This window comes from Trichomonas vaginalis, chromosome IV (genome assembly GCF_026262505.1).
Source record: "Trichomonas vaginalis G3 chromosome IV, whole genome shotgun sequence".
Classification (NCBI taxonomy): Eukaryota; Parabasalia; order Trichomonadida; family Trichomonadidae; genus Trichomonas; species Trichomonas vaginalis.
In genome coordinates, this window is record NC_067206.1 from 33,228,719 (window position 1) to 33,251,604 (window position 22,886).

Consider the following 22,886-nt stretch of genomic DNA (forward strand, 5'->3'; position numbering starts at 1 on the left):
AACTTTATTTTTTATTTCGGGAAAACTCATGACAAATTCATGAGGGTAGAAAAGAGGTTAGAAAAGAGGTTAGATATACCCTTCTACCCTAAAATATATTTTTGGTGTAAATTTCATGAAAATTCAAGAGGGTAGAAAAGAGGTTAGAAAAGAGGTTAGATATACCTTCTACCCTAAAATATATTTTTGCTGAATTCAGCAACAAAGTTCAAATTGTAAAAAGTCAAGCTTGAAAAATCTAAGTGTTTAGTCTTAGTAAGATGGTAGCTTCTTAAAGCATATGCCGTCCTTGAGTTTTATGTACGTGAAGAGAAGTACAATGAATTCAATTACGAGTACAATTGCAATGACAACTAAGGCAACTATTTTTGTCTTTTGCCAGCAAGGGTACTTCTTCTCTTCCAATGGTTCGGCAGAACTATACTCACTCATGAGAAATGCCAAAACGGTTTAATAGAAAAAGTGTCATTTTTTCATGTCCGAAGACTCGAAGGTGCAACACTTCCAAAATACCGACGAACTCAGAAGAGCAGCATGGCAGTATGTTCTTGACAACTTCTTTGAGTTCTCCAGGAACACCTTGGAAAATGCTGAAGAACTCCGACACAGAGAATTTGGAGAAATTGCACTCCAATACTACATTGACAAACAAAGGGTAAACAAAGGGTAAACAAAGGGTAAAATAAGACTAAAAACTTAACGTTTAAAAAGTGACATTTTTATGAGCTCCGAGTCACCGAGAAAACTTGGTCAGATGTTAGCAGCTTACTTCCCTGAGGAGGATGGAAGCGTTACATACGTAAGGTTCAAAAACAACGAACCTGGAATTGCGTACCAAATTCGCAATTACATGACCATGGAAGAGTACGAAAGGTTCCTACAAGAGAAACCAGCTCTAAACAACTCAGAAAAGAAAGAATAAAAAGTTTAACTCGTAATTGTTTATTTTTTTACTTGTAAGGGCAAGCTGCAAGTATGAAGTCGACTATCTCCGTCTTTGTTTTGACGAGCTGGACGGCTCTTGCGAGTACGTCTGTTTTGCGGTCTCCAGCTGGTGTCTGACCTTCGTAATTGCGCATGTTCTTGAGAGCTCCAACTGTAAATGGTTGTAGGATGAAGAGTCTCTCAGACTGCTTGAGGTAGTCTTCACGGTCACGAACCGAATCTGTGGTACGAGTCGAATTGGTCGACCTTAGGGAAGAGACTGAAAGCCTGTCATCTTCCATAGGGGCTGTGGCATACTCTTTGCGTAAACGGTTCAGACCTTCTTCGAACTCTTGGTCTCTCTTCCATTGGGATTGAGATTGGAATTGGGGTGGAGGGTTTGACATGAACATCCAAGGGTTAGGGCAGTAAGGCATAGGCTGAGGAGGGTAGTTCGGGAAGCCTTGAGGAGGTATTTGGTAGTAATTTGGAAATTGGTAGTAATTTGGTGGAGGGACTTGCTGGAACTGAGGTACTTGTTGGAACTGAGGTTGCTGAGGTGCAGGGGCTGGTGCTTTAGGTTCCTCTGGTTGGGATATGGGCTCGGTTGGTGGTACGTCGGACATTGTCTTGAAACAATAAAAGACTTGTCTTGAAACAATAAAAGACTTGTCTTGAAACAATAAAAGACTTGTCTTGAAACAATAAAAGACTTGTCTTGAAAAAGTAAAAGACTTGTCTTGAAAAAGTAAAAGACTTGTCTTGAAAAAGTAAAAGACTTGTCTTGAAAAAGTAAAAGACTTGTCTTGAAAAAGTAAAAGACTTGTCTTGAAAAAGTACGGGTATCGTCTGAAATCAAGACCACTGTTCTCAAATTTGAGAACTTTACACCAAAAAATTTCTTGAAAAATAACGGGTCTTGTCTTGAAAAAGTAAAAGACTTGTCTTGAAAAAGTAAAAGACTTGTCTTGAAAAAGTAAAAGACTTGTCTTGAAAAAGTAAAAGACTCGTCTTGAAAAAGTAAAAGACTCGTCTTGAAAAAGTAAAAGACTCGTCTTGAAACAATGACCGACATAGACCCAGCAGATGAGGCAATCTACCTTATAGAGATAAATGAGCTAGTTAGGAACTACCTGAGCCATCTGAAGTCAAACAAGACCATTGCAGGCTGGGTGTCTGGAAGAAGTGCGCTTAAAATTGAAATTGACACTGGAATTGTCCTGCAAATACCAGAAAACACTCCTTTCGACGACATAAAAGAGATGAAGAAAGAAGTCCTCTTGAAGTTCTTTGCCAAGCGTCCTTGGATACTACTTCCAAACAGAGAGAACCCAACTGTACGAATTGCCCAAATTCTCAGAGGACTCTTACACTTCTCGGGTCGGGCGTTCTTCATAAACACAGAAGGCGACATCGTACCTTTACAGTAAACATCTCATTTTAACTTCACTTTTTTATGTTTTTACTCACACTCGTACTCAACAGGTATGTGTACACATATGTCAACTGTGAACCTTGTATTGACCGGTCTTCCTGCAAATGCAAGTTCGGTCAATACACAATTTATGGTGGCAAGAAAGACAGTGGGGAATGTTATTCTGACATCTGTTGTTGCGCTCGAGAGAGAATTGAAATTCCAGACCCAACTCCAACACCAACACTCAAGTTGCCAAAGACTCATGTGAAGAAGAAGCCTTCTGGTAAGTTTCTTATAGCCATATACATGGCACGCTTTGAGTAAAAACATTTTTTTTCATTTTTGAATGAAGCAAGTTAAATTCGTCCCACACCAATCTCAATGGAATGAAGAGTTTCAAGCTATGGTTGAAGGCGTTGAGAACGACATAGACGGCGAACTTGAAGGAGCTCAAACCACAATTGCAACCAAAATTGCACAAGTCAAGGAACAGATAGCTCCACTTAAAGCTACCAAAGCTACTCTTGACCTCATGGATAGTTACCGTTTAGATGTCAAGAGTGGAATAAGACAATTAAAATTAAAACTTCTAAACTACGAAGCTATACTCCAAAAGTTAGCAGAAATGAGAAGACTTTACCAGAGCTACTTACATGTAAGAGACTTACCTTCAAGCAGTCCGACCAAAGATGAATTTTCTGACATTGTCCCAATTTTGTCCGAAAGTCAGCTCAGATGTTTCGAACTGCTCCCAACATATCCGGAATATGAACGTTTGCCTGAACTCTTCCGCAATCTCAAAAAACGTTTTTTGGTTCTCATGTTCGAAACTTTTATCGGAAGAGACAACAAACGTTCAGAAGAAGAACAAGATATTATTTTAAACTTGTTGTATGACTTAACCGTCATAACAAGCTTTTTGAAGTAAAACCGCCATTCTCAAACCACTTCATTTTTTCGATGTCCGAACAAGCACCGAAGCCGAACACAATGGCAGATGTCCTTTCAATGTTGCCAGACAAGCGCCCAGTTCAAATTCAAATTTTGAATTTGAAAGCTCATCTGACAAACACCGTTAAGACTCTCCAAAGTAGTCTTATGGAAGAGATGAAGGGACTTAAAGGTGAGTTCCTCATGAACCAAGCTTCCAATGAGAAAGTCCTGAATGATTTGACGGAAACCTTGCGCATTTACGCGAGAGAGAACCGAGACCTTGCCAGACTCATCTACCGTTTCTTCGAAGAGATAGACGCCATCTGGAAGGTACTCGGAAAGGACAGAACATGCAACACCGTAATTCGTGAACACAGAATTGCCGAAGGTATTATCAAAGAAGAGGAAGAAGAGGAAGAAGAGGAAGAAGAGAAACACGAAGAAAAGGAAGTTTGGGCAACCCTTGTTGCCGATGACAGTTATGAAATTTCCCAACCCTACCCATACAAAATCCGCAACAAGGAGACCGGCAAGGTTCTTACCCCAGTCCTCAACAACTTGGGACACTTGAACCTTACCCTTCGGAATCGCGGTTCAATCTCCATGGGCAAGCTTGTCGCAATTCAATGGGTTCCAAATCCAAACAAGAAGACGAAGGTCAGACACATTGACGGTGACAAGCTCAACAATCGTAAGGAGAACCTCGAGTGGTTCTAAGAGTAAAAAAATTTTATTTTAGGGGGAAACCCCAAGTAAATTTAGGTGTTTATTTGGATAAGTATGTGAAATTAAGGTCAATTTGCAAAATTAGTTCCCGACCTTTGAATTGGACTCTTTCGTCATCCCAGTTGCGTAGGAGGTCGTCCCAGAGGAGTTGGTAGATTTGCCAATCCAAGGACGATTTGTCCTCCCAGGCATTGAGGATGTACTGCTCGTAGAGTCTCATGACCTCTCCCTTGCACCAGACACCCTCTTCCTTGGAACGTAAGGCTTCTTCGAAGTGCTCGAATGCGATTGGCTGCGTGACCATCCGAAATGACACTTTTTGTCCGTTTGGTCAATGTTTGTGTCTCGTGCCATAGTCGACGAAAATACAGACAAACAGGTTATATATGAGTTTGAGACCAAGAATGGTGTAACTCGACCTGTCCGATTCAAATTCGAATAAAAATTTTTTACTTCATGCAATGTTTAACTATTTCACCATCTTCTTTAACACCCCAGTACTTACGCTTGGAGAGGACATGAACTTCGGAAAATACCTTATCTAGCTTAAAACAGCCCATCTTCTCACCGACTAAACCCATTTCAATGAGTTTGTTATACCCTTCTTCGTTCGTCATGAGTGCATCGATGTTCTCGTAGTAAAACCTTCACTTTGGATTTAACCTCTGAGAAGAATTTGTTGTAGTTGTCAAGGACTGCTTTTGCGAACTGAGGATAGGACCAATGTTCGACAATAGGTTTTAATGTGGTTACTAAGCCACTTTGACCTTCGGTGAACTCGTACTTCAAAACAAAAGGAGAAAAACCTTTCAACAAAGTTGTCGACCTTCTCATAGTGTTTACTCTTCATCTTTTGAGGTTTTTTAATGGAATATCCCCATGTCGAATTCATAAGCAATTTCAGTGTCATTGCAAGTTTGGGGTTTGAAGCTTTCCTAATATCATAGAGTTGTTGTATGACTTTTCCAACTGTATAGTTCCTTCCTGGGAACTCTCCATCTTCGTTTGGAATTCCAGTCGGGATATATTGGACGAACCTCATGTACGCAGCGTTAAGGTCGACATAGTATTCTTTTTCATCTGAGTCGAACTTGTCGCAACCAATTGGTCCAGTTTGTGGAAATTCAAGTGAGTCTCTTATCTTCTGAGAAACCTCGCCTGTATCTCATAAACATCGTCGAAGCAACCTGTTTCATATAAAACCTTCTGACCTAACTCAGATGCTCTCCAATACAATTTGACGTCAATTGGATGTCTCAATGGAAGTTTGTTTATAGCATCTTGAAGTTCTTGCAACCTCATTGGAAGTTCTTCTGGTTCAGGTTGGTATCCGAACAATCCAACTCCTTGTGGAATTGTACTTCTTTTGTACTAGAACTTTTGTCTGGAACAACTTTTGGTCTTGCTAACAGTGAAAAGTTTGTTTCGTCTTTTGGTACAAAGTTTCTGTCAGCTTGTCATCTGGAATTGGTTCCAACAAACCTTTCTCGAAAAGAATGTTTACAGCTCTGACAATGTTGCACTTGCCTTTTCCGAACAATGGGTTTGTAAGACTTTCGTTCAACATGAAGTGGTTGTGGACATTACAATCTTCAACCATGGTAAGTCTTTGTCAACAACATAGTCGTCATGTGAAGAACCTTTTCTCAGTCGGAATGTTGACTCGGATATTCACATTTGCCAACGGTGCAATTTTTTGACAATTGACCTCTGAGCATGTACCTTGTTTTCACACATGACTCAAGATACTTCATCTTCTCATCTGTAACAAGACCAGAGTTCCTGAGACATGTAAGAATACAAGGTTCATTGACAATTGTTTCGATTGAATTGTAAATTCCATACCTTGTCAAGTCAATGTCAGACTTATTTCTGAAGGGGAAGTATCCAGCATGTTGTCTGACTGCTTGAGGGTTAGGTTGGTACCATTCGAACTTGACACTTGCAATTCCTTCAATTGCATTCAAAATGTCTGAGTCGGAGTCAACCATTTGTTCTCTCTTTGTAGTCTTGAAAGCGTCAAGAAGTTGTGCGGCTGTTGTGACATTGCCATGTGCATAGAAATGTGACCGTCCAAATCTGTTACGGTTAGTCTGAGATTGTATCCTTTCTTATTTCCGTCTTGAATTGCAGCAAGTACACCCATGAAGCCTTCTTTGTTCTTTCCTTCGTCAAAGTTTACTGTAAAGGTTCGACCAGATGTAATTTGACTTCTAACTTCACGATACTTCTCATATGCATATCTTGTTCTTTCCATGGGCATGACCATCCTCTGCACTACCTTTTTTCCTTCTCAAAGGATGCAATTGTTCGTCATGTTTCCAGTAGAATCTGGCAAAGCCGTCGTGTCCTTCAACTTGAGGTTCACTAACATCGAAAGGCATGTCCATAAGACGTTCTTCTTCTAACCTCTCTAGTCTGTTTGGATAATTGGCACGTGCTGTTTCCAAATCCATTTCGTAGGTCAGACCAGCCAGTTTGTCATAGACTTTTATGGGTCTTCCCTTCCTATATTTAAACTTCTTCGAAACTCTCCAACCATATCTTTCTAACTCTGCTTTTATTTTAGCAGACCTTCTATCCATTCTATACGGGGGCATTTTTATAAAAATAAAAAAATGTTTTTTTTTCTTTACTTTACATAACCTCCTGCTACCATAAGTCTTTGACGCCAACCCATACCAGCTAATGAAGGTTGACTTGGTTTAGTTTGGAAACTAAACTTTGGTTTTGGTTTATCTTCAGTTTTTGGTTTTTCTTCTTCTATCGGTTTTTCGTCACTTTTCGGTTCCTCTGACTTTACCTCACTTGCAGGAACAGTTGTGTCGTCAACATCTTCATAAATATCATATGCCATTTGTTTTTGTTTTCCTTTCAACTTTTTGTGTTTGTTGTAAAGTTTAGAATATTTCGACTCTAAGTCAATGAGATGTTCTATAATGAACTGTTGGTCAGTGAAGTAAACTTTTCCATCTGTTGTCTCGAAAGCTCCTTCAGACTTCAATATTTTATTTGTGAGAGTCTGTTTCTTTTTTGAGATACTAGCCGTTCCATTTCTATGAAAAGTGACTTTGTAGTTAGGGTTTGTATTTCCAGACCTGGCACCTTCTATTATTGAATTTTTCTCTTCATCTGTAAGTTCTTTGACAGGTTTTGACAATGGTTCTGAACTTTTTGTTTGTGGTGTCAAATCTACCGTTTCAACTTCTTCGGTCATTTCATCTCAGTAAAAAATTTTAGTTTGGTTTGTTTTCAACTGGTTGTTTAGGTTTTTTAAGTCGGTCTAAAACTTCCTGAGGTATAGGAAGAACTTGACAAACACGTGGTTGTGTAACTGCTGGAAGTCGACAAATCCATCTTGAACCCATTTGTCTCAATGCTGTATTGTTCATTTCATCTCAGTAAAAAACTTTACATTCCCCAAGTTTGAGGCGGTTGCGGTTGGTTGTTGTTTACCCACTGTTGTGCATGGTTATATCCTCTGTTAAAGAATCTTTCACCTTGGTCCATGTAGTGTCCTGCTTGGTTATAGTAGTCATTTGCTTTGTTATAGTAGTTTCCTGCTTGTCTTCCTACATTGTCCATCCATCCTTGAACTTTTCCTCTTGTTTCAGGATTTGGAATAAGATTTGTTGCATCTCGTGCTACATCCCAACCTTTCTGTACAGTTTGTATAATAGGTTGTGCTTTCTCTTTAAGTATACCTAATGTACTCAAAATCTTCCTTCCAACTCCAAATACACCTCTGGCTATTGTTCCCACTGCGGGCAAAAATCTGGATGCAACTCCTGCTAATGCGCCAAATAAACCCATTTCTTATGGGTTAAAAAATGACGAATCCAAACAAGGACCCCTATGTTTCTAAAGCGACAAAGAAAGCACTCATGATAAAAATCTTTAGTTCAACACCAAATGCTTGGTTTATGGATATCTTGGAAAACATTCCGAGGTATAGAGAAGATGGACCACCATACTGGCTAATATTTGTCGGTCAAAACACAAGATACTGTGAAGCCATACCATTATGGTCCAAAAATATTTTAGATGTGAAAACTGCTTTGACAATATTCGTTGACAAATACCATCCAACAAAACTGACATCTGACTGTGAAAGTTCTTTCAAATCAGATGATGTAAAAAACTATCTGCGTTCAAAAAATGTAAACCAATATTTCATTGTCGACCAAAACCATTCTGCTCTTGGTGTCATTGACAGTTGTATAAAAATCTTAAGAGACTTAAACCAACCACAAGGTGGTGAAGCAAATGAAATGTCATATGACGACAAGTATAGACACTTCTCCATGGCAAAGATGAGACAAGTTTTAAATATTTACAATAGCCGTAAACAAAAAGGTTTGGGAAACCACTCCCCGAAGAAATGAAAAACAACCCTGACTTAGAGAAAGACTATATATTTAACAATTTAGTCAAAAGAGACAAACAAGAAAGAATGCCAGGCTTCAAACTTCAGAAAGGTGACAAAGTAAAAATAGAAATACCTAAACGCGACCCATATGAAAATACTATTGACTATGACAACAATGGGAACCCGACAGGTACTCACATTCGTGTTCGTAAAAATAGAAGAAAGTATACAAGAGAATATTATGAAGTTTTAGGCAAACATGGCAAAATGTACAGACTGCAAGCAGAAGATAAAACTACTATTGTCAGACCTCGTTTCAAACTTGTCAAAGTTCAAGGTGGTATACTTTCAAAGACAGTTCCTAACAAATATAAGACAACTCCTGACGAATATGCTAAAGAAGTTGAAAATGACGACTAAGCATTTCTATACCATGCGTAAACTGTCATGTAAGGTGGCATGTAGTCTTTACTTTGTCCCGTTGTTTGCGTATACCCTGAAACGCGATGTGTATGGCTTCCTCCTACCTCAGTGTTACTCCAGTAACAATTTATAGCAAACTTAACGTCCTCTTTAACATCATATCCTTTACCTTTTGTCATTCCTGACCAATCCCAAAATCTATGACTATGCAAACCTGCTTCAGATGTACTTAAATTTATGTAGTGACTGTGCGCAGGTAAATTTGCACCTGAAATCGTTTTACTCCCACCTGTTTCCTTTGAAGAGTTTGCACAATACAAAAACCTGTCGACTATTTGAGTCCAAGTTCCAAAACCAAGTACTACTTCTGGTCTGGTAGAGTTCATTGACGTGTAAATAGAACCTATAGGATATAGTGTTTGAAGTATTTCTGTCTTTAACGTTTGAAGCTCTGTTTTGTCAGCTTTCTTATCATATAAATCTTGAGCAGTGAATTTAACTTTTTTTTCATCCTCCATGACATAGACATTTCTACATCTAATGTATCTCATCGTTGTTATGTCTTCTTCCGATGTTAAACCTTGTGGAAAGTTAGGAGGTTTCCAATCTAATACATCCCCACCAGCTCCTTCAACCGTTCCTTCAATATTTTCTATACCAACAGTTGCGAAGAAATCGTGTGTATGGTTCTTATCTGCCTTCTTTTCAAGGCTAACGTTTAAGTCTGTTATTTCAGAAGATGTATGTGTATGTCCAACGTCACTTTTCCTGTTTAAGGTTTCTTGTAAGTTTGTAATATTTGCAATGGTATGTGTATGTCCAACGTCACTTTTCCTGTTTAAGGTTTCTTGTAAGTTTGTAATATTTGCAATGGTATGTGTATGTCCAACGTCACTTTTCCTGTTTAAGGTTTCTTGTAAGTTTGTAATATTTGCAATGGTATGTGTATGAGTCTTTTTAGAATATTCGTTTTCAGCTCTTGTCACTTCACTTGACATTTTATTGTCAACATATGTTTTGTCTGCTAGTTCAGGATGAGTATGTTCTTTTGTTGCATAAGCATTGTTAGCTCTTTCTTCTTCTTTTGCTATTGCATCGTCTACATATTCTTTGTCAGCTTTGTTGTCAACATCTGCTTTCAAAAGAAGTTCATTTATAGGTTTCTCGTTTAAAGTTCCTTTTGTTGGATTTATACAGACAGTATGGTTCTTATTGTCTTGAAACAGAAACTCATCTGTCATTGGGTTTAATGTCAGTTTTAAGTTTCCTTCTTTCAATGACTCAGATATCTTAGAATAGTTTGAAAAGTTTGTTGTGTTCTTATTTAGAGCTTGCAAAATGAGTTGTCGGTTGTGTTGTATTTCTCTCATAGACGCTGTTTCATTTGACATTTTTATTCTAGATAAAATATGCTTCCAATAGAAAAAGAAAATTCAAGAGTTGCTACAACTAAACCATTAGATGAACTTTTTACTAATGTCGGTCAAAAGTTTGAGACAGAGACCGTAAAGCATGAAGGCTATCGTTTTGACTACCCATTAAGATGGCTAAGAGACCCATCTGTCACAAAAGCTATTGGCTTTCGTAGAATGAAGTTTGTGTCTGTAGAAGATAAAAGTTTTCCATTTATTGTAAGGTTTCATATAGATTATATATCTGAAGGGAAACGAAAAATGTGGGAAGAAATTGAGCTAATACAAGTTGACCTTTCATCTTCTCTACAGACTGCGTTAAAAAATATAGAAGATAAAATAAATTCATGTTATGCAAAATATGCTGATGAATATGCAAATACCGAGAGCACACTTTATGTGAGAATTGTATATGACAAACAAAATTCACAAGTGTCATTTCAAATCTACGAAGACAATCCAAAGAAAGACGAACAAATATATACAGAATTCACTGCAATGTCATGGTATTATTTGCAAAGAATGTTAAATCAGAAAGTCAAACTTCCTTTAGCAAATATTTACAGTCGATATGCAAGAGATGAACCATATTTATTTAAAGATGTTTTCGACCCAGCTGCTATTATTGTTCATGCTTCATTTTCTGGCGCCCAAAACTCTTTCTTATGCTTGGCAAATGACTTTTACGAAAAACCTACAAAGTTATACGAACCACCAAGTGGAAGTATTTCAGACTTTCAAGTATGGTTTACTACAGATGGAAGAAAAAGAATAATTCCATTATACCATGCGTTTTACTTAGAACTTAGTTTCATATACAACTACTATCGAACGGTAAAAATATAATTTTTTAATACGGCTGAGGTGTTGGATTTGGTTGCCAACTAGACTGTGGTGCAGGTTCAGGCTGTTGTATAACAGGAGCTTGTTCTTCTGGTTCAGGGTCTTTAGGTATAATACCAACAAACTGACCTACCCTTTTACCAATATTTTTGACTCCGTTCCAAATTCCTCTTCCGACAGATTTTATTCCATTCCATATACCTCTTCCAACATTTCGAAAGAAGTTTCCAATACTACTGAAGAAACCCATTTTACTATATGTAAAAATCTAATGTCCGCCTAGTCTTTTGCGTTTCCTGTTGAGTTCCATAGCATTCTTTAACTGGAGCTCATACATTCTGTTTCTCCTCTGGTAGAAAACATATTCTGGGTCAACTCCTGTGTTCGCGTCATCTGCATAAAGTTGTTTATATCCCACTTCAGGGTTTGTATAAAACTCTTTCCATCTCATATTTGCATACCATGGTGGCAAACCTAACGCAGCGTCATTTGACATGGCAGTTTGCATTTGTACATCTGTTGGCACTTGACCATAGTTTGCCATTGCAGTTTGTATTCTAACTTCATTTGGAATATTCTCTGGGTTTGGTTGTCCAGGTTGCTGTGCATTCGCTAAGTTCTGTGCGTCCATTTAATATTAGATAAAAATATCTCTTACGAGTACATATGCTGAACATTTGCAGGCATTGGTTCATCTTCATATTCTCTGTACTTTTCTGCCACGTCAAATAAATAAATGACACAATGGAAAAAACCTAAAACAAGTAGTCCTATTTCAAACCACATTTACTTACTAATAAAATTTCTTTGTTATGACACTTTCTCCAGTTTATAGGACCTCTCTCATATTCTATCTTGTCATATATAAACTCATAGTCATGTATGTCCTCTAACCATCTCATAACGGTTTCCAAACCACTTTTATCGGATGTAAAGTAAAAGCATGGATGGTTATGTAAAACGTCTAAAGTTTCTAAAGAGTCTCTCAAAGTCCAGTCTACTTGGTATTGAAAATCCCATGTGTTATAGAACGGCGGGTCCACTATAAAGAAAACATTTTCCTTGTCTTTATATTTTTCATACAAATCTGTCCAATGACATCTCACAAACTCTATACTCTCAATATATTTATCTATGTCCTCTTTGAAAACATTTGTATAGTTAAGATATAAAACTTTTGACATAAGTGTTTCAATGTCATGAACTCTTATAGAACCACTATATAATAGTCTAGCAGATATACTATCCCAGTCTATATATTCTGCTTTTTTCAAAACCTCTCTCACAATATTTTTCTTATCTAATGGTATACGTTCCATCTTACCTATAGGTATCTTTTCTTTTAACTCTTTCAATATATTGTTTGTGTCTGGAATATGTTTGAGACGGTCCATATAGTTGTCGAAGTCATTGCATATAATCTTTGAGTCTGGGAATATTGTATGGCACAAATGGGATATATAGAAACTTCCACCGAACAAATCTACAAATGTTAGACCATTCGGTAGTTTCTTAAGTTCTCTCAATATAATATCTTTACATTTACTCTTATTTCCAAAGAACGGTAACGGTGGTTTTGTAAAATTCATTTATATATAATAATAAAAATGTTTTTACCTGAAAAGTGACAGAAAAGTGACAAAACATGAAAACATATATAATTTGTGAAAAGCGACACATTATATAATGTTTTCGACCCAGAAGAAGGCTTCTTCCCAGAAGCAATGGAGGAAGAAGAAGAGTCCTCCGAATAAAAACTTCATTTATACTAAACATCAACATCAGGGCTAGAAGGCACGAAGTGCCTGGAAGCCCCACTCCCTTTTTTTTTTTTTTTTTTTTTACTCATAAACTTATATTAATTTGGCTATAGTAAATATTAAATATGAATCAATAACGTTGAAATTAGAAACAAAAGAAAAGAAAAAATTTTATTGAATAAGGTTTTCTGGTTCTGTGATTTGATCTAATGTAGCAAGTGGTCCCATCTTCTTATCTGTGATTACTTTCCAGTTGTCAAGATTAAGAAGTTGTTGGTTGAGTTTCTTCTGAAGTTCTGGCTGTTGTTCAATTCTCTTTGGAGAATTAGCACCATGGATACCAATAGATCTAAGAATTGTAAAGCCAGAATAGTTGAAAGCGTAAAGAGCGCTCCATGCGTAGGCATCAAGGCCATTTCCTTGCTTTGGATCAAAGAACATTGGTGCACTGCCTGTAGAAATGATAGATGTGACCTTCTTGCCGGCAAGATAGCCCTTCTCGAGCATATGTTCAAAGTCCCAGGTGAATGGAACGTTGAGAACTCTCTCTGTGTATGCGTAAACGCAGGATGGAAATCTGCCATACCACATTGGTGTGAAGATGACAACATGTGTTGCCCATTTGAGGTTTTCTTGCTGAACCTTAACTTCATCGACTAAGTTTTCTTGGCCTGTAAGAGCAAAGATATTGAATTGGCCTTCTGGAACCTTCTTGAAGTCCTTTGTTGTAAGTGTTCTGTCAAAACCAGATTCAACTAAATTTACGTATCTAACTTCGTGTCCTGCCTCTTCTAAGGCTTTCTTAGCTGAATCAGCGAATCTGAATGCTGTGGCTTTGTGTGTTGGGTCAACGTGTGCGACAAGGAAAAGAACGCGCATTGTTAAAAGTGAAAACTTTCTTTGAAAAAATATTGCTCATTGAAAAATTGAATGAATCTTGAATTTTTCTGACATCTCTCAAAAAAAATTTTGCAACAGGCACCTGTGAGTTCGTTTTTTAAAATTTAGAATCATCTGATAGAATGATGACATATTTATATTGACAATTTAGTTTTTTACGTCTTGTAACAAAATTTTATTGTAAAGCATTCAATATTTTCAATGAACACCATTGAAACCCATGACCGTGATATTTCATGTTTGTTCAAGTCAAGCGATTGAAGATACGGACTTGGAAACATGTTTAACACTTATTTGTATCGAATAACCATTGAAATAATGTAGATAATATGATTTTGCAATGTCAATATCATTAGATGAAGCATATAATTAATATATTATTGGACTATGTTGCTTATATCTTGTGTTATCTATAGTGATGTAGCTAGAACTTTGATGAATATCTTATGATTTGAAGAATTTAGAATTAGTTAAGCAACCAAGCGATATAATATTGTCTATTATTTATAGGAAGTCAAATAAGACAAATATCTGCATATTCTTACTATTTCTTACAAAATAAGATCTAATATCTATAATTATACAATTTAATTTCACGAGGATCATTTAATATGATCAAATTATTGATATGAAAAATTTCACTATAGAAAAATGGCAATATAAGGTCCACACAATCAAAAATTGAAAATAACAAATCTGAGTTTGAATTTCATTATTCGTATGATTATACATTGAGTATGTTTCAAGAATGAATATCTCTTGTCATAAAAATATGAGTTTGAATACTAAGACAACGCTGATCAAAATATAAACAGATCAAATAGAAATAAATGTAATATATACACTTCAAAGGTGAAAGTTTGTAAGCGACTAGATAACTAAGAATTTGATTTCTTATTCAAGATAAGCTTGCAGAGTTGATGTATTACAAATGCTTTAGTATGTTATATCGAATGAGATAGTCTGGATGTATCAAATCAGAAGAACATTATTCGACAAATTGTAAAAATGTCTAACTGTAGCATCTAGATATATTTTCTTAATATACAAGATAAGCTATATTTAAACAATATCAAACTATCACAAGACAATGATATTGTCACTTTTCTCGTCTGGCCATTGTGAAATAACAATAGAAATCCATTTCTTATATATTAATAATGATCTTTCATCTAACAACCTAGTCAGAATTTTCCATTTTTATCTCACCTTTGTCTAGACAAAAGCGAAAAATGTGAATAAAAGAAATCTTTAACGGCGGTTTTGTCATTTATGAGTTCCCGTGGACGTGGAAGAGGAGGCCGTGGCAGAGGCGCACGCAGTCCCAGACCATTACCAGAAGTTCAAATCAAGGAATACGATATGTCAGCCCTCAATGCAGACGCTGACCTGGAAAATGAGGATTCAATTTACATCAATCCCAAATGCACTTCATTCGAAGATCTCATTGACGATTCATATAAACACAAGATCGATGCTATTCAGTCTATCTACATGAAAGGAAATATTCAGCATCCATCATATATTCAAACAAGAGCAATTCCGTACCTCTTAGAAAATCCACCAAAGAGTATCCTCGCTCAAGCATCTACAGGTGAAGGCAAAACACTCGCGTTTATCCTCCCAATGTATCTTCGTGTCGATCTTGAAAATCCTAATATTCAGGCAATCTGTGTTTGCCCAACACGCGAACTTATCCAGCAAGCCTACGATTGGATGATGGATGTTTCCGCTCTCAATCGTGTTACAATCCTAGAATTAATGCGTACAGAAGAATCCAAGGAAGGACAAGAAGAATCCAAGGAAGGACAAGAAGTTTCCAAGGAAGGACAAGAAGTTTCCAAGGAAGGACAAGAGGAAGCAAGGGAAGAAAAGAGTGCCCAAGTAATTATCGGTACTCCAAGCCAAATCTCGAAATTACCACGTGATACACTCAGATCTGTCAAGATTTGCGTTTTCGATGAAGCCGATAATATCTTCAACTCCGAGCAGCACAAGCACTACGCCCAGAGGATTATAAACAACATTCCAGACACATCCCAAGTTGCTTTCTTCTCCGCCACATATCCAAAGCAGGTAAAGATCCACCTCGAACACTATATCAGCCGCGACCTTATTCCAATCACAATTCAGCGTAAGGACCAAATTGGCCTTATCAACAACGTTTTCACATGTTGCGACAGAAGCGAAGTCGATGACTTACTCATCAAGGCTTTGAGAAGCATCCAGATCTCCTCAGCCTTCATTTTCGTTTCAAGAAAGGTCGATACAGAGAAATACAAGAATCTTCTCATCCAGAACGGCTTTACTGCTACAGTATTGACAGCCGACCTTTCTTCTTCCCAGCGTGACCAGAACCTTAAGGATTTCAAGGAAGGAAAGGTCAAATTCCTTGTCACAGTCAACATTTTCGGTCGTGGTATCGATATCCCATCCGCCACCCACATCTTCAACATCGATCTCCCGGTCCCAGAAGTAATCCGCAGAAAAGTCAACCAACGCGAAGTTATCAGAAGATTTACAGATGTCGACTCTTACGTACACCGCGCAGGCAGAGCAGGCAGATTCGGTAAGAAGGGCTGCGCATTTACATTCGTAACAAGCGACAGAGACTTCAAGTCAATTTGCCTTATTTCCAGAATGCTTTCCGCCCCATTCTACGAGATCAAGAAGGAGCAGATCGATAACTTCGAATTCCGTCATGAGATCGATCCTCAAGATGTAAAGAATGCGACAAAGGATATGACTGATAATGATGTCAAAGCACTAGCTAACGCAATCGAAGAACAGCCTGAAGAACCTGCTGCTGAAGCAGAACAACCAGTCGATGAAGCTGCTGATGCACCAGTTGCCGAATAAATTTAATAAATAATTGAATACATTTATATAACTTTGATATTCAAAACTACTTTTCAGACTTTTTTTTAATAAAATTTCATATAAAATATTTTTTTTTCAGGAATACATGTACATATGAAATGAAAATTTCTCTAGATGCCATACTTTGAACATTCTGTGTATAATTCTTAAAAACAAAAAATAACATACAAATTTTCATGGCTTAACTCCCCATTGCTCACTCGTACCAAAATGCTTCTAAGATCTCATTCTAAAAATTGAATTGGACATAATGTTTGTGAGAATGAGTAAAATATTTTCTTCTATATTAAGGATCTTAATGACTGTAGAGAGAATAAATCATTAATTTCCTTGAGTGATAGCTTACAACTTCATCAATACACTGATATTCATTAGATCAATCAAAAGGATATTTCATTTGATATCAGTTTTATACGTTCATCTCTAGTATAGCTATACTCACATTATACGTATTATATAAATAATATTTGTACCTCAATAGCTATCTTCATAATCCAATTTTGAAAAAAAGTCGATGGCATTTTTTGAGACAGACAAATTAGATTTTGATTTGACTGTGATTTGCACTTTCAAATGCAAATCACTTAATGAATCACCTCATAATTTATCCGAGTCAATTATTTGAAATTAAAACGATATTTTATTTCCGGTAATAATTAGTATATGAACATTTTTATGCACTAAAAACTTTGATTCAAAATAAGATTTTTCAATGGATTCAATTTAATTTTAGATACCTTTATATTAAATACACAGAATATGGGAAATTATTTTATTGAAAAAAAAAATTTTTTTCTTCTGAAAAACCCAAATAGAGAAAGAGAGAAAGAAAAAAAAATTTAATTCAATGAAAACAAGAAGTATGACTAACTCCTTATTTATATTGCTTTTCGCCTTCATTGGATCATATCTAGTCTATGAAGGATACGCTAAAAACCCTCTAACAGATACTTACAAAGATTATCAAGGAAAAGTTTGGCAAATTCCAAAACCTAACGCTATTACAAAAGTAATTAGTGAGCTTTACAGACTTGTTCCACGTGGCAATCTCCAATTCAAAATGATGGTATCAGCGCCGTTTGATTTAGAAAATAGCGACTACATTGAATCAAATCTCGTCAATATCATACTTTGCGCTGCTGTCGGCTTGCTCTTCACATTTATATTCCTTATTGTTTTGTCTTGCAAATTCTGCTGCAACAGATGTGGTGGTAAATCTTTGCCAAGAGAAGGTTATTCACAGTACCAAATCGATTCTTCCCGCGGATGCCTACTTATTTTCGCTTTTATTCTTGAATTTTTACTCATTTATTCTTTCTTTGTCAATTTCGACGTCAACAACTCCGTCAGCTTGCTTGCGGAAAGAATGGATAACTACTCAACAGATATGATCAATATTTTCAAGCCAATAGTTGAGAAATTGAAAAAAAATTGGTCAGTTCCACTCGAATATTGGGATTATGAAACTTGCAAGGCAGATTTGCAATACACACTCAATTACTATCAAACTAGAAGTGAAAGTCACAGGTCAAATATGAAAGCTTTAGAAGGAATTCGTATGCTTGTTGTTATTCTCGCTTTAGGATCATGTACAATTGCCTGCACGTTCGGTATTGCAGCAGGATCAATCTACCGCGCATGGCCAGTCTGGATTATGGTCATTATGTCGATCATTTTATTCCCATTCATCTGGGCATCGTTTGCCTTCCACTTTTCCATCGGAAAATCATTGGATGACTTTTGTTATGAGATTCCTCCATATATAACACCCACCAAAAACAAATTTATCCCATTAAGATTACAATATTTCTTCCAATGCATTAATTCACCCGTTTTCCAATTTGTTCATCAAGGATATTACATACCCGCCCTACAGAAAGTCCAAACTTTCATCCAAAAGGCCAAAAATTGTGGAATACAATTTGATGTTGAGCCATCAATAGAAAACATCAACGATGATAAGTATAATCCAACATCATGTCCAGAAGCAAAGACAGCTCGTGATGAAGCACTCGAAAAACGCGATCTTGCATTGAATGTCAAAGAATTAAATAATTGTAACAGCGCAAAGGTCAGTTACAACGAAAACAAGTTCCTTCTCTGCAAATACTCACAGTACAACTTCCAAATGCTTACTCTTTCCCAGTGCGTTGCCTCATTATTCCTCATCTTCATCTGTTCCACAGGAATTGGCTCAATTCTCAAGTTCAAGTGGGCTCAGACATCAGGTATGATGAAGTTCGATGGCAACAATGGCTTTGCTGGCCGTTCTGCAAGACCAAAGAGAACAGAATAAGTGTTTTTTATAATTTTATATCTAAAGAATTTATTTTTTTCCATCTTGAATTTGATAATAATATTTATACCTTAAATTTGAAACATATGAAATAATTTTTCGGAATCTTAAGAAAAAAAAGCTAAAAATTATAATATTTTGGTGATTTTGATGAATTTATAGCAAAGGGTGATGCTCTTTTTGGAAAAAAATTGATTTAATCAAAAAAATTCGAAACTAAAAGTTCACACTATCATGTGTTAAGATCATAATTATCTACTATTCTCTAATCTATTTCAAAATGTTAAGATAATTTTAGTGAAGCTCAACTCATTTTAATATTTTGCGGACGACGAAGAGACAGAAAAGAGCTTCACACTAAAAAAAATTCAAAAAAGTTTGGTTTCTTATGATTATGAAGAGTTAGAAATGTTTACTAAAGTTTGTAAAAAAAGAGAAAGTTTATTAACATAAGAAATACTTTTATTGATAATTGCAAATTCTGCTTGGCAAATATCAGTTGAAAAATGAATCAATTTGTTAGTAAATAGTTCTCTTGGATTAGTAGGTTTTACATTTCTATAAAATGTTGTTGAAATCGAATTGTCAATGTAACAACTATCAACTGTTAATTGATCATTGTTAAATATCAAATATGAACCTTCAGGACCAGTGTTGTTAATAAAAGAACAACTTTTTACAGTAAGAGAATTTTGATAATGGTAAATAATTCCATATGTTGATTTTGTTATGGTATTATTTATAATATTACATGAATCAATCAAAGCGTAATAGTGAATATTTATCATTTGACCTTCACTATCTGTTGCTAAATTATTAACAACAGTTGAATAATTAAATGTTGTTGTGTATTTACGTGAATCACATTTAAACCATCCAACAGAATATGAAGTAGCTTTACATGATGAGAAATTTGTTGATGAAACTACGATATTATCACTCATTGTATAAAATGTAAAACTACCAACACTTTCATTTCCTACATCGAAAAGGGAACTTTCAATAACAAAGTTTAAGTTATCTGTGCCAACTTCTGTATATGAAAATTGGCCACTTTTTGAGCTTTGGCATTTTGTACAACAGAATTTTCGTTGAACAATTGAACTATTCTTGCCAATTTTGTAGTAAATGCAACTTCCAGATTCTGTTGAAGTGCAATGACTAAAAGAACACCGATTATGTAGGAATAAAGAGTTTTCAATTGGGTAAAAGTAGATAACTCGGTTATTATCATCAAAAAAATTGCACTCATCTAAGAAATACTGGTGATTGTTGGTCTCTAGATTGCAGTTCTGACGATTTTTGATTGGATTTCCTGTAAACTGAATTGGAAAATAACTATTCCAGGGATCGTCATCTTCATCAGATGGCTTTCTCCCAAAATTTTCCAATTGTCAAAAAAGACGATATGTAAAAAAGGGAAGTTTCACTTTTATCAAAACCACAAAGAATGCAAATATGCTTGTAGCATTGAAATATTTATTTATATTATGGGAGCAGTATGCTTTGATGATTGTTTTTTGACTAAATAAACCAGAATTGGATATAGGAATGTAAATATGAGGTAAACTCATGTTACTCTTGGGCTACTTTACAAATAATTAAATAAATTGGCACCAATATACCACCTTTTTTGATGTTAATTATAATTTTGATGGATTAGAATTATGAGTTAATGGCTCATATTCATGTATTGTTATCATTAAACTGATAAATAAAAAATTAATGAATTAATTTTTAATTAGGATAAATTAATCTCATACTATACGAATCTTTGTAGAAAGAACTCTCTTAATTAAAAAGTTCAATTTATGGTGCATCATCCTGAGCTGATTTAAAATCACTAGCATTTTCTTCGTTTTGGCTTTTTGAAGAAGATTTTGAACAGCAGCATAATGATGCATGACAAAAGATGCACATAATTGCAAAAACAATAGAAATAATAACAATAACAACTATGACAACAATAATAGCAATTAAATATGGTGGAAATCCCTTTCCACCAACTTTTCCGATAGGTTCTCCTCTATCCATTCTCTCGCTTGATGATTCTGAAATCTTGTAATAATGACGCTGTGATTCGCTATCAATAATTAATGGATAGTCAACTAATTTTGCATCAATTTTGAAATTCATCCCACCTTCTTCCTTTGCAATTGGAGTGTAATACACGGATAATTCCTGATAGGCAGTTATTTTTTCTTCATAGTCGTTGTTGTAAAGTAGTCCATTATCTCGGAGTGAATTAAAACGTACATTTTCTGGGGTGATTTCAATTGATCCATTTTTCATGATCAACAATGTGCAATATCTATAATATTTACCTGTTTCAACCCAATAATTGTTTGTTCCCGAAATGATAACATTTTTATCACACCCGTCTGATGAATAATTGTAAGCAAAGAAGCTACAAGGGAAAATTCTTTGTTCTGCATTTGATTCAGCGGAAATTATTGTAAAATTCAAAAATCCATGATCTGCAAATTCTATAACATTGATACCTATTCTTCCACCAACTTCTAATTTGTGTCCATTTGTCACGGCCAAAACTGCTATTGTGTCAGAGTCAAATAAAAAGAATGTTGTACCTTTAGGAACCCAGTAATATGTTGTCATGTTAACAAAATTCTTGTCATTAAATCCATATTTCAGTTCCTTGTCTAAAGTAACCTTTTCTGATGCTAAATTATTTTGAACTTTAATTGGAGTTTGAAAATTTGATGGGAATGCTGTATAATCAAATAACTTAGCCTCGATTAAATCATCTTGATCATTATTTGTTACGGTATATGTTGTGGCAGCCTGTGACATTTGAGCATGCTTATATTCTAATAAAAATATATGAGATTCTATTGGATCTGTACTTGGAGTTTCAGTTGGGATACCACCATCTGAACTATATCTTTTTTGGTTATTGTCATTAGATGATGAAATTTCAAGAGTGATTTGTGTTGTAGAGATAATAACTAAATAACGATTCATGTTCATTGGTGCCATACCTGATATGGAATACGTGCCTGATTTTGCATTAATCCACTATTCTAGAGAATTATAAGTACTTGGAATTAGGAAAATGCCAAACGAAAAATCCATACTATTAGAACTCCTTGCTATATATGATTCCTGCAATTCTTTGAATGTATATATGTATTCATTTATTGGTGACGCATTCAATCTGAGATATTCTTTTGAACAGAAAATAATATAATAATTTGAGTCTTCGCGGCCTGCAAGCTTAAAATCAAATGTAACACCCTCCATTGAAATGAATGCTGAGTAATATCCTGTGCTTGAGATTTCTAAAGAGCTGGATAAAGATAAAAAGAAGCTAAGGAACATAATGAATTATTTGAGAGGTCTACAAACTTTGCTGCCATTCAAATTTTGAGATGCATTCAAAATATAGGCTTTAAAATATTTCAAAAAGTATTTACTGAATGATAATCATATTCAATTTTTTAAATTCATCAGAATTAATTATTAATGATAACTAGTAGCCAAGATGTTTGGTATAAATATTAAAAAATATTGCGGGTATTACAAAAATTAAGTCTTTTCAAAATATGAATCATTGAAAGAATATTAATTATCAAATCGAGTAATGAACTACTATTATACTTCCAACAGAATTTACGAAATCAATGCATAAAATATATTATTTCTTACCAACGGTCTTTTGGCATCGATATAAATTCGTAATTTTAGAGTTGAGATGTGGAAATTTAATATAGTATGAATATTTTGATGGTCAGGAAAAGAATAACTCCGAAAAGGGCAAACCCAAATTTTAGCTAAAAGTGACAGGAAAAAAAACGTTTAGTATTAAAAAAAAGACCGATGAGAGCTTCGTTCGAAATATAGAGGGAACTGAGAATGCGCAACCATTCTCAGGGAATATTGGATGCTATTCCCGTTCCCTCTGTATGGAAAATTGAGGTTTTCAAAGGGAGTTAAAATAATATCAAATTTATACTAATTTACTTCAAAATACAAAAGTATTTGA

At 35.5% G+C, this 22,886-nt stretch overlaps 15 protein-coding genes and 1 pseudogene across 16 annotated transcripts, besides 4 other annotated features; 6 read left to right on the forward strand and 10 right to left on the reverse strand.

The window, feature by feature from the left end:
* Positions 1-12,890: part of a mobile genetic element that runs on past the window's edge.
* TVAGG3_0213310 (uncharacterized protein) lies at positions 476-670 on the forward strand (the record flags this gene model as incomplete). The annotated part of the gene is made up of 1 exon (XM_051226725.1): positions 476-670. The coding sequence occupies one exon, from the start codon at positions 476-478 to the stop codon at positions 668-670; it is 195 nt and encodes a 64-aa protein (XP_051111711.1).
* On the forward strand, positions 722-922 carry TVAGG3_0213320 (uncharacterized protein; the record flags this gene model as incomplete). The annotated part of the gene is made up of 1 exon (XM_051226726.1): positions 722-922. The coding sequence occupies one exon, from the start codon at positions 722-724 to the stop codon at positions 920-922; it is 201 nt and encodes a 66-aa protein (XP_051111712.1).
* On the reverse strand, positions 951-1,550 carry TVAGG3_0213330 (uncharacterized protein; the record flags this gene model as incomplete). The annotated part of the gene is made up of 1 exon (XM_051226727.1): positions 951-1,550. The coding sequence occupies one exon, from the start codon at positions 1,548-1,550 to the stop codon at positions 951-953; it is 600 nt and encodes a 199-aa protein (XP_051111713.1).
* Positions 3,302-3,991, forward strand: TVAGG3_0213340 (MazG nucleotide pyrophosphohydrolase domain-containing protein; the record flags this gene model as incomplete). The annotated part of the gene is made up of 1 exon (XM_051226728.1): positions 3,302-3,991. One exon carries the CDS (start codon positions 3,302-3,304, stop codon positions 3,989-3,991), a length of 690 nt encoding a protein of 229 aa, XP_051111714.1.
* Positions 4,041-4,304, reverse strand: TVAGG3_0213350 (uncharacterized protein; the record flags this gene model as incomplete). The annotated part of the gene is made up of 1 exon (XM_001323417.2): positions 4,041-4,304. The coding sequence occupies one exon, from the start codon at positions 4,302-4,304 to the stop codon at positions 4,041-4,043; it is 264 nt and encodes an 87-aa protein (XP_001323452.2).
* TVAGG3_0213360 lies at positions 5,989-6,585 on the reverse strand (annotated as a pseudogene). Its single transcript has one exon. A coding segment is annotated over exon 1 (597 nt).
* Positions 6,633-7,217, reverse strand: TVAGG3_0213370 (phage tail repeat-like family; the record flags this gene model as incomplete). The annotated part of the gene is made up of 1 exon (XM_051226729.1): positions 6,633-7,217. The coding sequence occupies one exon, from the start codon at positions 7,215-7,217 to the stop codon at positions 6,633-6,635; it is 585 nt and encodes a 194-aa protein (XP_051111715.1).
* TVAGG3_0213380 (uncharacterized protein) lies at positions 7,237-7,392 on the reverse strand (the record flags this gene model as incomplete). Its single annotated transcript, XM_051226730.1, has 1 exon — positions 7,237-7,392. The coding sequence occupies one exon, from the start codon at positions 7,390-7,392 to the stop codon at positions 7,237-7,239; it is 156 nt and encodes a 51-aa protein (XP_051111716.1).
* Positions 7,412-7,813, reverse strand: TVAGG3_0213390 (uncharacterized protein; the record flags this gene model as incomplete). Its single annotated transcript, XM_051226731.1, has 1 exon — positions 7,412-7,813. One exon carries the CDS (start codon positions 7,811-7,813, stop codon positions 7,412-7,414), a length of 402 nt encoding a protein of 133 aa, XP_051111717.1.
* On the forward strand, positions 10,727-11,050 carry TVAGG3_0213400 (uncharacterized protein; the record flags this gene model as incomplete). Its single annotated transcript, XM_001323415.1, has 1 exon — positions 10,727-11,050. One exon carries the CDS (start codon positions 10,727-10,729, stop codon positions 11,048-11,050), a length of 324 nt encoding a protein of 107 aa, XP_001323450.1.
* On the reverse strand, positions 11,055-11,297 carry TVAGG3_0213410 (serine threonine-protein phosphatase family; the record flags this gene model as incomplete). The annotated part of the gene is made up of 1 exon (XM_001323414.1): positions 11,055-11,297. One exon carries the CDS (start codon positions 11,295-11,297, stop codon positions 11,055-11,057), a length of 243 nt encoding a protein of 80 aa, XP_001323449.1.
* Positions 11,316-11,678, reverse strand: TVAGG3_0213420 (uncharacterized protein; the record flags this gene model as incomplete). The annotated part of the gene is made up of 1 exon (XM_001323413.1): positions 11,316-11,678. The coding sequence occupies one exon, from the start codon at positions 11,676-11,678 to the stop codon at positions 11,316-11,318; it is 363 nt and encodes a 120-aa protein (XP_001323448.1).
* Positions 12,796-12,890: a terminal%2Cinverted (terminal inverted repeat of Maverick-3 transposon ID:TVAGG3_0213230).
* A 63-nt stretch (positions 12,891-12,953) lies between these two features.
* TVAGG3_0213430 (flavodoxin-like fold family protein) lies at positions 12,954-13,696 on the reverse strand (the record flags this gene model as incomplete). Its single annotated transcript, XM_001323412.2, has 1 exon — positions 12,979-13,686. One exon carries the CDS (start codon positions 13,684-13,686, stop codon positions 12,979-12,981), a length of 708 nt encoding a protein of 235 aa, XP_001323447.1.
* A 1,084-nt stretch (positions 13,697-14,780) lies between these two features.
* Positions 14,781-16,583, forward strand: TVAGG3_0213440 (helicase; the record flags this gene model as incomplete). Its single annotated transcript, XM_001323411.2, has 1 exon — positions 14,980-16,566. One exon carries the CDS (start codon positions 14,980-14,982, stop codon positions 16,564-16,566), a length of 1,587 nt encoding a protein of 528 aa, XP_001323446.1.
* Positions 16,584-17,417: 834 nt separating this feature from the next.
* On the forward strand, positions 17,418-18,926 carry TVAGG3_0213450 (tweety family; the record flags this gene model as incomplete). Its single annotated transcript, XM_001323410.2, has 1 exon — positions 17,435-18,883. The coding sequence occupies one exon, from the start codon at positions 17,435-17,437 to the stop codon at positions 18,881-18,883; it is 1,449 nt and encodes a 482-aa protein (XP_001323445.1).
* A 1,766-nt stretch (positions 18,927-20,692) lies between these two features.
* On the reverse strand, positions 20,693-21,880 carry TVAGG3_0213460 (uncharacterized protein; the record flags this gene model as incomplete). The annotated part of the gene is made up of 1 exon (XM_001323409.1): positions 20,693-21,880. The coding sequence occupies one exon, from the start codon at positions 21,878-21,880 to the stop codon at positions 20,693-20,695; it is 1,188 nt and encodes a 395-aa protein (XP_001323444.1).
* A 776-nt stretch (positions 21,881-22,656) lies between these two features.
* Positions 22,657-22,686: a terminal%2Cinverted (terminal inverted repeat of MuDR-3_TvMULE3 transposon ID:TVAGG3_0213470).
* Positions 22,657-22,886: part of a mobile genetic element that runs on past the window's edge.